The sequence below is a fragment of the Phoxinus phoxinus genome, assembly GCF_949152265.1.
Source record: "Phoxinus phoxinus genome assembly, chromosome: 16".
Lineage (NCBI taxonomy): Eukaryota > Metazoa > Chordata > Actinopteri > Cypriniformes > Leuciscidae > Phoxinus > Phoxinus phoxinus.
In genome coordinates, this window is record NC_136891.1 from 6,236,847 (window position 1) to 6,250,272 (window position 13,426).

Genomic DNA, 13,426 nt, shown 5'->3' on the forward strand with positions numbered 1-13,426 from the left:
GACCATTTTTATGGTGCACAGCATCAGTTTCAACATCTTTTCAATAAACTGCATTTGGTTTGATATTTAGCTCTCTAATGCAACAACATGCAGACAGGCTTAGGCTTTTTTCAGGGCCATTGTAGTCAAGTCAAGTCAAGTTAAGTCAAGTCATCTTCATTTATATAGCGCTTATAAAGGAACACTCCACTTTTTTTTGGAAATAGGCTAATTTTCCAACTCCCCTAGAGTTAAGCATTTCCCTAGAGTTAAACAGTTGAGTTTTACCGTTTGCGAATCCATTCAGCCGATCTCCGGGTCTGGCGGTAGCACTTTTAGCATAGCTTAGCATAGATCATTGAATCTGATTAGACCGTTAACATCTCTCTCAAAGAAATGACCAAAGAGTTTCAATGTTTTTCCTATTTAAAACTTGACTATTCTGTAGTTACATCGTGTCTACTTGACTATCATTGCGCCTGCTGGTACGGCAGCAGTTCCTTGATTATTACGCAGGAATGAGAGTATAGTTCCTTGTCATATTGGCCTAGAAAAGGCAACTTTTCATTTTCTGTCGGTCTTATTACACGATGTAACTACAGAATAGTCAAGCTTTAAATAGGAAAAATATCAAAACTCTTTGGTCATTTTTTTGAGAGAGATGCTAACGGTCTAATCAGATTCAATGATCTATGCTAAGCTATGCTAAAAGTGCTGCCGCCAGACCCGGAGATCGGCTGAATGGATTCGAAAACGGTAAAACTCAACTGTCTAACTCTAGGAGAGTTGGAAAATGAGCCTATTTCCAAAAAAAGTGAAGTGTTCCTTTTAACAATGTAGATTGTTTCAAAGCGGCTTTACAGTGATAAACGGATAATTTAAGATAACAGAGATTGTTTTGGCTTTATAGCGGTTCTTGAATAAAGATATTTTCCAGCTAAAGTTAGTTTTGATTGATTCACGTCCGTCGCAACAATCATTAGTTATTAAATTAGAGACCGCTAAGACGACACCGTTCTCTCTACACAGACTTTAAACGCGAACCTGTGAGAAACGCTGATGGCGCTCACGTGAGCATTAAGAATTAATTCTATAGTTATGTGCGCGCAAGCCTTAACAAACTACTTGTCTGGCCTTAAAAATGTTTAGACAGCATATTATCACTTCAGGGTAGATACGCGAAACCGAAATGATCCCGACAACGCTTTATCTGTATAGTAATTTATCTGTTGTACATCTGTTTTTATTGAGAGTTTGACAGATTTCTCTAACCGTAACAGATGAGGGTGTTATAGTTTGAAACCAGACGCCTACTTCACCTATTTTTAGCGTGCCCATCCTCTTCGAGGTTAAATGCTTTCACTGCTGCTGTGTTCTTGAACCCACGTAAGCACATACAAAAGAGACATGAAAGCACCATAACCTGTGCTTTAATCAGGACAACCATGACCTCGAATAAGAGCAAGGACATGTTTAAAGATGTTTGTGGGATTTATTTCAAATATCACATTGAGATTTTATGACAGATCATGTGTTTTTTCTCCCCTTAAGCCCAAACCCAAGACGGCATCTTTGATACGGTGTCATTTTTGACAGCTGACCTATAGTTCTCTGACAGGGGTGCATTGATGTCACACTGTCAAGTGCTTGAAAAAATGACCTACTGATGTTACCAGACTTTGTTTTTCCAACTTTTTCGAGTGACGTTAAAACAGTGTGTGGGTTGTATAACTTAATAACAAATCTAAGCTTATAACCCAAAGTTATATTTCTTTGAACCCCAGAAGTGGTGAATCACTGTATCTTTATGCAATATAAAAAAGTTAATAAAAAAGTTTGAATAAGAAAGTGGCTGCTAATAATAATTCGATTTTTTAAATTCAAAAGAAAATGTACCTGGTGCTTGAACATGGACTTGCTTCCGTAAAATTGAAGTTGAAGTTGACCTAATGGTTATTGCAAGATTTCCATGTCTGTAATATTCTTGTCTTTACCTTTATTGATACAATAAGTCAGCTGCGCATCCATGATGTGAATCTCCTGTTCATGCACATCCCAAAGGTGTTCAATCGGATTGAGATCGGGTGACTGTGGAGCCGTTTGAGTTTAGTGAACTCACTGTCATGTTCAAGAAACCAGTTTAAGAAGATTTGAGCTTTGTGACATGGCGCATTATCCTGCTGGAAATAGCCATCAGAAGAAGATGGGAACGCTGTGGTCATAAAGGGATGGACATGGTCAGCGCAGCAACAATCATCAGGTCGGCTGTGGCGTTTAAATGATGCTCAATTGGTACTAAGGGGCCCAAAGTTTACCATCACACCACCAGAAGTCTTAACCGCGGATATAAGGCAGGATGGATCCATGCTTTCATGTTGTTTACACCAAATTCTGACCATACCATCTGAATGTTGCAGCAGAAATTGAGACCCACCAGACCAAGGAACATTGTTCCAGTCTTCTATTTTCCAAAATTGAGCCGGTGTGAATTGCAGTGGCAAAACTCGCCACTCGGTTGCTAGGGTGCGGTTAGCTAGCAAGATGCTAATCATGCTAGCATTAGGTTAGCAAAATGCTAGCATTATGCTAGCAACATGCTAATTATGTTATAAACATGCTAATCATGCTAGCATATTGTTAAAAACATGCTAATCATGCTAGCATTTTGCTAAAAAAACATGTTAGCCACACGCTAATTATGCTAGGAACATGTTAGTCATGCTAGCATCTTGTTAAAAACATGTTAATCATGCTAGCATTTTGCTAAAAACATGTTAGCCACATGCTAATTATGCTAGGAACATGTTAATCATGCTAGCATCTTGTTAAAAGCATGCTACCATCATGCCAGCAACATGCTAATCATATTAGCATCTTGTTAAAATAATGCTATCATCATGCTATTAACATGTTAATCATGCTAACAACATGCTAATTTTGTTATCATCTTGCTAAAATCTAGCTAAAAATCTGCAAGCACATTCACATTTTCTTCTGGAAATGTACATTCTAGCAACCCAATTCATTTAGGCATGTAGACCTGGTCAAGACGATCTGCTGAAGTTTAAGCATCAGAATGGGGACGAAACGTGATTTAAGTGACTTTAAACGTGGCATGATTGTTGGTTCTAGAGTATTTCATAAACTGCTGATCTACAGGGATTTTCACACACAACCATCTCTAGGGTTCACAGAAAATGGTCCTGATGTGAATGATAGCCTCAGTTTTCTGTCCTCAGCTGACAGGAGGGACACCGGTGTGTTTCTACTGCTGCTGTAGCTCCTCTGCTTCAAGGTTGGATGTGTTGTGTGTTCAGAGATGCTCTTCTGCAGACTCTTGTTGTAACGAGTTATTGTTGGTTATTTGAGTCACTGTTGCCTTTCTATCAGCTCAATCCAGTCTGGCCGCTCTCCTCTGACCTCTGGCATCAACAAGACATATTCACCCACATAACTTTTGGATATTTTCTCTTTTTTGGACATGTTGCTGCCATGTGATTGGATTATTAGATATTTGCGTTAACAAGCAGTTGAACAGGTGTAATAAAGTGGCTGGTGAGTGTAGTTAAATGTTTCTGATTTGTTTTCAGGTGAATTGCATTGGAAAAGTTGACAACTAAGTCCTAGATCGTGTTCCTGTGTGACAAGCTCTTCCCAAGACTTGAGACTGGAGGTCAGAGAGCTTGTACCCTGGCCTTCTCCCCCAGGGTCCTTCCAACAAGGTGGGAAGGGGGGTCAGCCGAACCGATCACATGGAGGACAGGCTTCTCTCGCCCCTCTTGCTGGCCGTATTGTTTTTGGCTGCATGTGCGAGCGATGATGATCACTCACTGCACACACATCAGGTCAGCACCGCTCAGTGTGGCGAATACAGCAACCAGGTCCTGGAGGACGGCATGTGCCGACTCATGGCCACATTGCCCCAAATGGACGACCAGCGCTGCCCGGACATGTTCCGCTGTACGGATGAGGTTTCATACTGGCTTCATGAGAATGAGGAACGCAAACAGCAGATTCTGGCCCTGCGGGAGACAGTGTCCGAACTTCAGGAGGAGCTTCGCAACCACCGTCATCGAGTCAAAGTGTTAGAACTACAGGTGAGTCTGAGAATCATGATTAAAATGCGTCTATCATTTGGGACTGACTGATTCATCAAAAGCTGTTGGAGAAATATTATAATTAGAAGAATAAGATAATTATTATTATAAATAAATCATATTTATAATAAAAACAATTATACATTACAATATAATTTACTTTTAAATGATAAATTAATTGTTTAATTATCCTTAATTATAAATAATTGTAATTTTGTCCATCAGTATCTGTTTTTGTCCTTCTGACTGCTCTTCATCAGAATTGATGGGTACGGCAAAGGAATACAAACATCAGTATGACCTGTACCTGACTCAATGCCCTTAATAACCTGTGGGTCAAGCTTTTTCTGATTCCCTGATTAAATTCGGAAGCATTTGGTTACATGTGGCCTGACCTATTCTCGCTTATTCTATTTAAAGGACTTCCCTAGACGGTAAGGCAGAGGTGTAAAGAGTATACCCAAAAAACATATTTGAGTAAAAGTAAAGACACCTTACAGTGAAAATGACTCTGTTACAAGTCACCAATTCCAATATTACTTGTACAATATTACTATTTTACTTGTACTAAATGTAGGCTCAAATATGCATAAGTTCTCCACACCTAAAATACATGCCAGTGAAAAACAAGAAACAGTTTATTCGTGAGGAGAGCAATCGCTTATTTATTTTCTAAAATTAAAATAAAACTGAACACCTCAATACTGCAATAAATCAAGGTCAATACAACAGCCTCTTAAACGTCTACAGACACTCAAGTCTCAGTTCAGTTCAAGTGCTCAAAAACCAATAACCTTCAAAAAGATCTCTTCAATAGAACTGATAAATGGTAAAGTAAAATGAGGACAGCCATGTCCTCGTCTCATATATAAACACATGCGATTCAGCAACTACCTGTTAATGCACACACTTTTGTGTAAAGTTGTTTGGGTGATAGGCTTACCAGAGTGAATCAGACAAAAACACGTTTTGGAAGAAGGATTGATGACTCATTTAAATGTTGTACATTTTGAACAAAAAAAACTGTGTATCCTTAAGTACAGTAGTAACTAATAACATTCACTCAAATATTTTACACCACTGCAGTAAGGTACTTTCTGACTCACTTTTACGCGAGAGTTCAACCGGAAATGAATCATGCCACAACTCTCGAACAGCACGCAACAAATGGTAGATTTTACAAATAATGACAACAAAAGAAATCTGACAAAAATGCAGTGTAGTCCAAAATAAGTACAGATTATTTTACTGACAAAACTCTGTGTGGAAAAGTTCAAAACATTGCTTTTGCAGTAATTTCCCCGAAGATTCACACGTACAGTATATCACAACTGTTCAGTACCATGGTATACTTTAAAGTACCATGGTATTACCATCTGATACCTTCGAGTGCTTCTGTCGCTCCGGCCAACTCGGCTTGACGTTTTCAGCCTAAAGTCTCCTTGACCCGAAGGCTAATGAGATTAACACGGGAGACCTTACCTCTCTCCACGTGCCTTCATTAGTATGCACCCTTAAGCTCTTCATGCTGTTTAAATGAGGGAATGATTCACAGCTCACACCCACACGGCCTGATCCTGTCTGCCTCTCCCTCTCTGCGTTTCACTCCTGGCCTTTCACGCAAACACACACAATGCGCCGCAGCCACTTGAGAAGGTCTCATTCTGCAAAGCTAATGGGAATTGTTCTTCACGTCGCTTTTTTTGATTGCGAGTCGTGATGTTTGTCTGTTTGGCCTCTCACAGAGTGAAGAGAAGAACCGCAATAGTTCATCTATTGAGCAGCGCTTGCACGAGCTGGAAGATCATTACGCCGAGGCCACGACCCTGTTGCACATCCAGGGATCCTTGATCTACGACCTCCAGGCCCAGATCCAGAACCTTTCCCTGCTGGTGGAAAAAGTCCGACGTAACCCTGGCTGCATGATCAACATAGTCCGCACCAGCCCTCTGCTCAGCGCTCAGGAAGCCCTGCATCCCGGTAGGCCATCTGGGAATTTGGAAAAGCTTCATTTTTAAGCTGTATGGTTATATCCTAACCAAATCAACCAGGACATAGCCAGTTTTTCTTATAAAGTTAAAGAAAGTTCACCCAAAAATACAAATTCTGTCATCATTTACTCACCGTCATGTCATTTCAAACCCATGACGCTTTAATTCATCTTCAAAAAACACAAAAATATTTTTAACCTCCATTGAAAATCTATTGACCCAAAACATTTAAAGAGATTGTACATTTTTTACATTTTATTATAAATTACATTATATATAAATACTTTTTTTTTCTTAAATATATACATAAACATGTGTGTATTTATATATATATATATATATATATATATATATACAAAATAATTATACACAGTACACACACATTTATTATGTAAACACAAACTTTTATTTTAGATGCGATTAATCGTTTAACAGCCCTAGATTAAATTTAGAATTTAAATTTTCACAAATAAAAAATGTATCATTGATTATGCACAGAGAGCAATATGAAGGCCTAGTAAGGCTGGATATCACGTCATCAAGCTCCCTCAAAGGACGTCTCAATCTGAAGGATCCTTTAAAGGCAGGCTTCGTTTCGCGTCCTTCATTTGGCTTATTTTGAAGGATGCATCAAGTGTATCCCTTGCATCCTCCAATCACCCACAATCCTATGCACACATTCCAGTTCAAGAAGAAGAATTATCGGAAAATAAAATGACCCTGAGCTCGTCCAGTTTTTAGGTCATAAAGGCGACATAAGGGCCATTTCACCAAATGGGTGCCATTTGCTCATAACTCTACCAAATAATTGTATCTTTTTTTAAACTGAATCTAATAACACATATGTTTAACTATTCAAAATGTGTATTAGTCTTAGTCCTGTTACCAAAAATGACCAAAAAGCATGTTTAAAAACACGTCAACTAATAAGGAGAAGTTTATTTTAAAGAAATTGTTGGTGTCATTTTCAAGTAATTGATATTTAAAAAATCACTATATGTGCACGCAAGATGTATTTTTCTATATAAAAAAAAGCAATTTCTTTTTTACTTTTAAAGGCAACTCAAGCCTCAAGTTTATAAAAAAGTTTATTAAACAAACAGTGGGATAAATGATGAACCAAACATAATAAAAAAAAATAGTGGTTTAACTATTTTTTGTTTAGTGTTTCGTTTATAGTGTTAGAAAAAAAAACACAATTGAGGAACAGGAATGAAATTAGGTTACAGGAATACACATTGGTTAACAGGAATGTGTATCCATATGTGTATACAGGTTTGACTACATTTGTGAGCTGTCAATGTCCACTTATATTGTGAAACCTGTTGAACACTGAATATGAGCCACACCTCACTGATAAAAAGTTTAGTAAATCGGCCAAATCATGTTTTTTACCTAAATGTAGTGTTTTGCACATGTTTGTGAGGGTTATGTTTAGGGGTAGGGTTATGGGATAAAATATCAATAACAAGAAATAATAATGAGAAAATATAATTAATCTTATAGAAAAACAAACGAAGTCTACGAGATGCCCTCACTATTATAGTGAAACGTGTGTTTTATGTGTTTTGCAGTGTGAGTTTGTACCTACTTAACAAAATTGTGGGGACAAATTTGTACTCCGAAGTGAGCTAAACCTGACAAAATCTCCCAAAACCTCCATTTGGGGACATCCTCAACAAGAACAGGCTGGGTGTTTCAGTCTCCTGCGTTGAATGGGTTCTCTACATGTTCTTCTCAGAAAACCCAGATTCTCATGCATGTGTCTTAATCACTCGTGGACAACCTTGATTATGATCCTAAAACACATAATCACAATAAATCACATCATGTATGGTAAACCAAGAAATGTGCACGTGTGACAGTCTTTTTATAACGTTTGGAAACTGGACCTGGAGTTTGGTGTCATGGACTAATATCTCTATTTGTGTTTCGGAGAATAACCAATGTCTAATGGGTTTGGATCGACATGAGGGTGAGTAAATGATGACATTTTTTGGGTGAACTATCAAGTTTTTGGCTAGTATAGAATCACGGTGAGTTACTGGCATGAACCAACAGATGGTGACACATCATAGCGCAGTTTATCAGACAGAATCCGAAGTTTAATAAGAACTGAAATCGCTCACATTTATCAATGTTCTTGCTTATATTAATGTGTTGTGTGTGTTTTCCGCTCCAGAGGTGCAGCATGTCAGGAACTGCCCCATCGACTGCGCTTCCATCTACTATAATGGAGTGCGTCGTTCTGGGATCTACACTGTTGTGCCCTCGCTGGGGGCCATGCCTGTGGAAGTCTACTGTGATATGGACACAGACAGTACGAAACCACACAACACAGGCAATCATGACTGTCCAGGACTCAACAATACGGATGAGCCCAGTGCTTTGTGCCAGTTGATGCCGTCGGGCCAGTTTTTATGCTTTAATGCAAACCTATTTGAATTTCTGTGGCACATTGACAGTTCTGCAAAAAAAGTATAAAGTTAATGCATTTTAATGATTATGCATAACTTTATATATATATATATATATATATATATATATATATAAATATGCATATATATATATAGAGAGAGAGAGAGGGAGGGGGAGAGATTTTTAATGTTTACAAAATTACTAAAAATTAAACTAAAATGATGTGATTTTGTCATTTTATTAGATTTTAAACTAAATATTGCTATTTAGGTTTATTTTTATTTCAGCTTTCAGTATTTGTTTTTATTTATTTCCAGTAAAAAATTGCATTGCAGCCTTTAACTTAAAGTTATTTCAATTCATTATTTCCAAGACAGTTTTTCTAATATCCAAATTTTAGGTAAAGGTTTCAAATAATATTTATATTTTATTTTATTTCAGCTTTATTTCGATTAACAGTTTTTAGTAGTTTTAGTTAATGAGAACCACCCTGATAGATACATTAGTTTTTTTGAGCTTGGACCAGTGAAAAAGTTTTGAACTTTTTTCTAGACTATTCAACTATGTTTTGTTTTGCTAGAAATCTACCGTGGATGAATCATTGTTTTATTTTTACATTGTTTATTGGAAAATTTAGTGACTACCATAGCAAATGAAATTCCGGTAATGCACATCTAAATGATTTCCCTTTTAATGTCTAATGAGACTTGAGTTTTGTGCTGAAATTGCACCAGTGGGGCTTATGAGGAACCTCTCAGAGGCTTAACATAGCATGTGCAATCTTTTTTTGATGACCTGCAAAACACTATAGTATAATTTCTGTGGTCATAAGATGAAACCTAAATGACCATTAAACTCATAAAAAAAGATTTGATTGTTGAATGCTTGGACGTACACTCATTTGACATTTTCTCCCCAATAAAAGCATTCATTTGATCATTCAAGCACATGCTTATAATGTATGTCTCAGGTGGCGGTTGGACTGTGATCCAGCGTAGGCAAGATGGCTCCGTGAACTTTGACCGCAGCTGGAAGGAGTATAAGGAAGGCTTTGGAGACCTGCACACCGAATACTGGCTGGGAAATGAGCACATACATGACCTGACCAGCCAGGGAGACTATATGCTGCGTATCGACCTGGAGGACTGGAGCGGGAAACACAAGCACGCTGTTTATCAGAAGTTCAGGTGAGGCACATCAATCACTGACTGGAAGGACTTCAGATGGATGTTCAATAGTGACTAAACATCTGGCCTGGTTACTAGAAACCCTTCAAACCCTTTGAGGAATCTATATGTTTTTCTGTGCGTTTGCAGTGTGGAGGACGAGGCCACTCAGTACCGTGTGCATGTGACGGGCTTCAGCGGGACAGTGGAGGACTCCTTCAGCTGGTACCATGACAAGCAGGGCTTCAGCACACCCGACACGGGCAACATCTGTGCCGAGATCTCCCACTCCGGCTGGTGGTATAACCAGTGTTTCTACGCAAACCTCAATGGCATCTACTACAAGGTATGATCATGTGGGCTATTGGTTATAGACCTGTTGCTGGCTGTTAACCCAAAGGTTGTAGGTTTAAGCCCCAGAAGTGTTAAATCATGAGCTGCTGTTGTGTTTGAGCAAGACAATCGAATGCAATTGCATTTAAGACCTTGTTTTGATTATGATTAACATTTTTTATGGCTCTGTAATGAAATTGTGGAACACTTTTTTTATGTGTTTTGGCCATTCATTTACACGACAACAGCATTTTGGAGGCCGAAAACGTAAAATTAGCGAATTCGTGAAAACTGTGACATCACGCGGATGTGTATTACATGTTCAATCTTTAGGCACGTAGTTTTTTTTTTTAGAATACAGTGCTTTTAATCGTTTTTGCAGATCTGTGACAACTTTGTCTTCTGTACTCGAAAAAAGAAAAATATATTAATATAATATAATATATTATTATGCTAGAACATACATATCCAGATCATTTTTTTTTTAAATTCTACATATATTTTTAAAAGCATGCTAACATAAAGTCATGATAGTCCACAAAAGTCTGCTCTGTGATATAATTTCCAGTTTTTTGTTTGTTTTAGTTTTTAAAGAGATCAATAATACAAGGTTATTATGCTAAATATATCGGCATACAAACTCAGGACAGTTAAACCAACTAGACATTTTTGACCCAAAAATAATCCCAAAATAAATTTGAATCAAGAAAATCATAATCATCATAAAAGATGTGCATTCAAGTGATTGTCTGAATAAATGCATAGATTTAAAAAGTGACAAAGTATATAGACATCCTCACATGTGAAGCTAAAGGATCTCTGATGATGTCTAAGTGGTGTTCTGTCATCCTGATGGACAGGGCGGCCGCTACTCTCCGAAGGGGAAGAACCCTCTTGGTCCGGACGGGATCGTTTGGTACACCTGGAAAGATTCTGATTATTACTCTCTGAGGAAGGTCAGCATGATGATCCGACCCAGATCCTTCCGACAGCATCTGTCACCCTGAATCCGGCCCGACCAATGAGCTCGGGCTCATGACGTCAACCAGCCAATCACAGTTCTCAGAGCCACAGCGATGTAGGGAATCGGGATGCGTGGATTATTTCATGGTTATAGCTACAGTAAAAAATGTGTGTATGGACTGGCTCATTTCTCTGAATGTACTCAAGGAGGCCATTTCCCCAGCAGGTTTACCAGAGTAAAGACTAGTGAAGGACTGCTGCTGAAACAGTAAAGTCAGTGTTTTCCATTCAGTGAGCCTAATATGCGTTACATGCCTATATTTTATATACCCATGGTTTTAAAATTTTGTTGACTTATTTTATAAATGTGTATTAAAGTAGATTTCATTTCTGTGGAGTACAATGGGACAAAAGGCCCCTTTTTCTCTCAAAACACTAAATAGCAACAAACACTCCACTGCAGTTTCTTAAACAACTGGGATCTACTTAAACTTTTTAGTCCTTTTATTTTTAAATATAAGAATATGTTTAAAATATTGCATAATTATGTAGACTCCCCTACATTATCACATGTACTTTGATTGGGGAAAATACTTAATAAAAGGATAGTATTTGGTAAAAAAAAAAAAAAACTAAAAGCCCGAAGCTAAAAAAAAGAAAAAAAAGAGCCAAAGACTGAAGCCAAAATCACAAACAAATTTCAGTTGTGAAATAATAATAATGGAAGTTCCTGATGTACACTCTAACGTGCGTAAGAAATGATAAAGTTATAAAATACCTTAGATTATGAAATGCCAAAAGCGATTGCAGTAAACGGGATTTATAACCTTTGTTGAAGTGATTATTTTGAACAGCATCTGGGGACTTTTTTTTATTTCTCTGGTATTATACATTTACATTGCAAAATGATTTCTGTTTTAACGGGAGATTAATAAACCACAAAATCACACAAAAAGGTCTTATTGGTGTGTAATGCACATTCAGACAAACAGCACATGTTTAAAGACGGCCTCATTCATATTCTCCATAAACAGCTGACTCGCGACACGAGTCTCGGTCTCCAAATCTTGCGAGCCGATTCGGTGTTAACCAACAGCGTTCTTAAAGCGTCACTTCGCCGATTTTCAACCCGCTTTGTATTGTTACAATGTCGGTAGTATATGTAAATGAACAATGTTTACTTTCTCTCCGTGTTTCGCCAGACTTTTGGCAGCTTCAGGTCTTTTGAAAACTGATTTTTGTATCCGCGCCCCGGACGTCAGATCGACAGAGGGTTATTAATTACGGAGCCCCTGATGGACATGTTAGTGAAAAAAGTGCATTTTGGGTATTCTTTAGCTGTTGAACATTCACCAGTTGTACAGTTGTTATTGCAGTGCATTATGGGATTGAATGAATGCACTCGATAATGTCCACTGTTTTCGGACATCACTACAAATGCCTGTCCCTTCAAATAATGCCCTATTTAAGGTATAGGTGGCAATTTCGGACTCTGTATGAGTGAGTGTCTGTCTAAAAAATGAATGCAAGTAACAAAGACAAAACAACTGCATTGCATACAAATCAGTATTTATTAAATCATAATCTCAATTGTTTTGTCATTCTTTGTGCAAAAGACTTGGAAACACTGCTATACATATAAAATATACGAACAACTGGAAAACATGCACCTGATGGAGTATAATTTCACTTTTACAGGATAAGAAATTGGTGATAATTGCACTGAGGTGGAAGCATCAAACGGAGCACCATCTCTGTTTGTAATTTGGCTTTGGGGAGAGAGAAAAAGAACTAATGGCAATGTCTCTTATGGGGAAAAAGGACCAGCCCTCCTGAAATCACCTCCAGGACCATCAAGTGAAATGATTGGGTTGTTTATGGCCAAATACAAACAGGATGATGCATCTCAAAAGGCCATAGTAAAGTGCAGTGGATAAAAAGCATGTTGTTTTGAAGGGTCTATACAAAAGAAGGCACAATGAAACCAGGCTTAGCCTCATAGTTCAAACGATGGCACCAGTATATGTTCAGATCACTTGTATAAAAGAAGTACATTACATTATGTCTCTTTTAATGCATGTTCTTATTTATCTTATATCAAAACTACAAGGGTCACAACAAAATGTGGAACATCCAAATTAACAACCAGACAATTATAATAATTAAAGCCCCCATATAATATGATTCTTTAGACAATCTGTAGCTGCTGTTTAAAAACACTTGGCCAGTTGCTTTCTGCTTTCCGAGACGCTATCTTTGGCCTGAGATCGACAGGACATTTTTTTGGCACTGATAATATGACACAAATAACAGGAATAGAAAAAACAGAGCAAGAATAATCATGTAAGAGGAACAGAAAATGAAGAGAGAACGGGGCAGCTTCCGGACGGCCGCTCCACCGTTACATAGTAGTGAACCGACTGTGAGCGTGTCGTAGTTTCTCTGCAATCTGCCAAAACACACACCGTTTTAATGGATT

At 37.9% G+C, this 13,426-nt stretch overlaps 2 protein-coding genes across 5 annotated transcripts in view; one reads left to right on the top strand and one right to left on the bottom strand.

The window, feature by feature from the left end:
• The window catches only part of LOC306983896 (angiopoietin-related protein 7), a 14,009-nt gene extending 1,403 nt beyond the window's left edge, over positions 1-12,606 (top strand). Inside the window, exons 2-7 of the mRNA XM_079584724.1 lie at positions 3,570-4,076; positions 5,822-6,056; positions 8,250-8,387; positions 9,456-9,672; positions 9,802-9,997; positions 10,845-12,606. Of these exons, the coding sequence (XP_079440850.1) occupies positions 3,732-4,076; positions 5,822-6,056; positions 8,250-8,387; positions 9,456-9,672; positions 9,802-9,997; positions 10,845-10,991 (1,278 nt within the window). The 5' untranslated portion in view covers positions 3,570-3,731 and the 3' untranslated portion in view covers positions 10,992-12,606. The remainder of the gene's footprint in view (positions 1-3,569; positions 4,077-5,821; positions 6,057-8,249; positions 8,388-9,455; positions 9,673-9,801; positions 9,998-10,844) is intronic.
• The window catches only part of snx9b (sorting nexin 9b), a 26,801-nt gene continuing 25,864 nt past the window's right edge, over positions 12,490-13,426 (bottom strand). For 2 of the 4 annotated variants that reach the window (XM_079584723.1, XM_079584721.1), the window contains one exon: positions 12,490-13,396. In XM_079584723.1, coding sequence (XP_079440849.1) covers positions 13,349-13,396 — 48 coding nt within the window. In that variant the 3' untranslated portion in view covers positions 12,490-13,348. The remainder of the gene's footprint in view (positions 13,397-13,426) is intronic. The other 2 variants (XM_079584720.1, XM_079584722.1) reach the window with 1 other exon arrangement.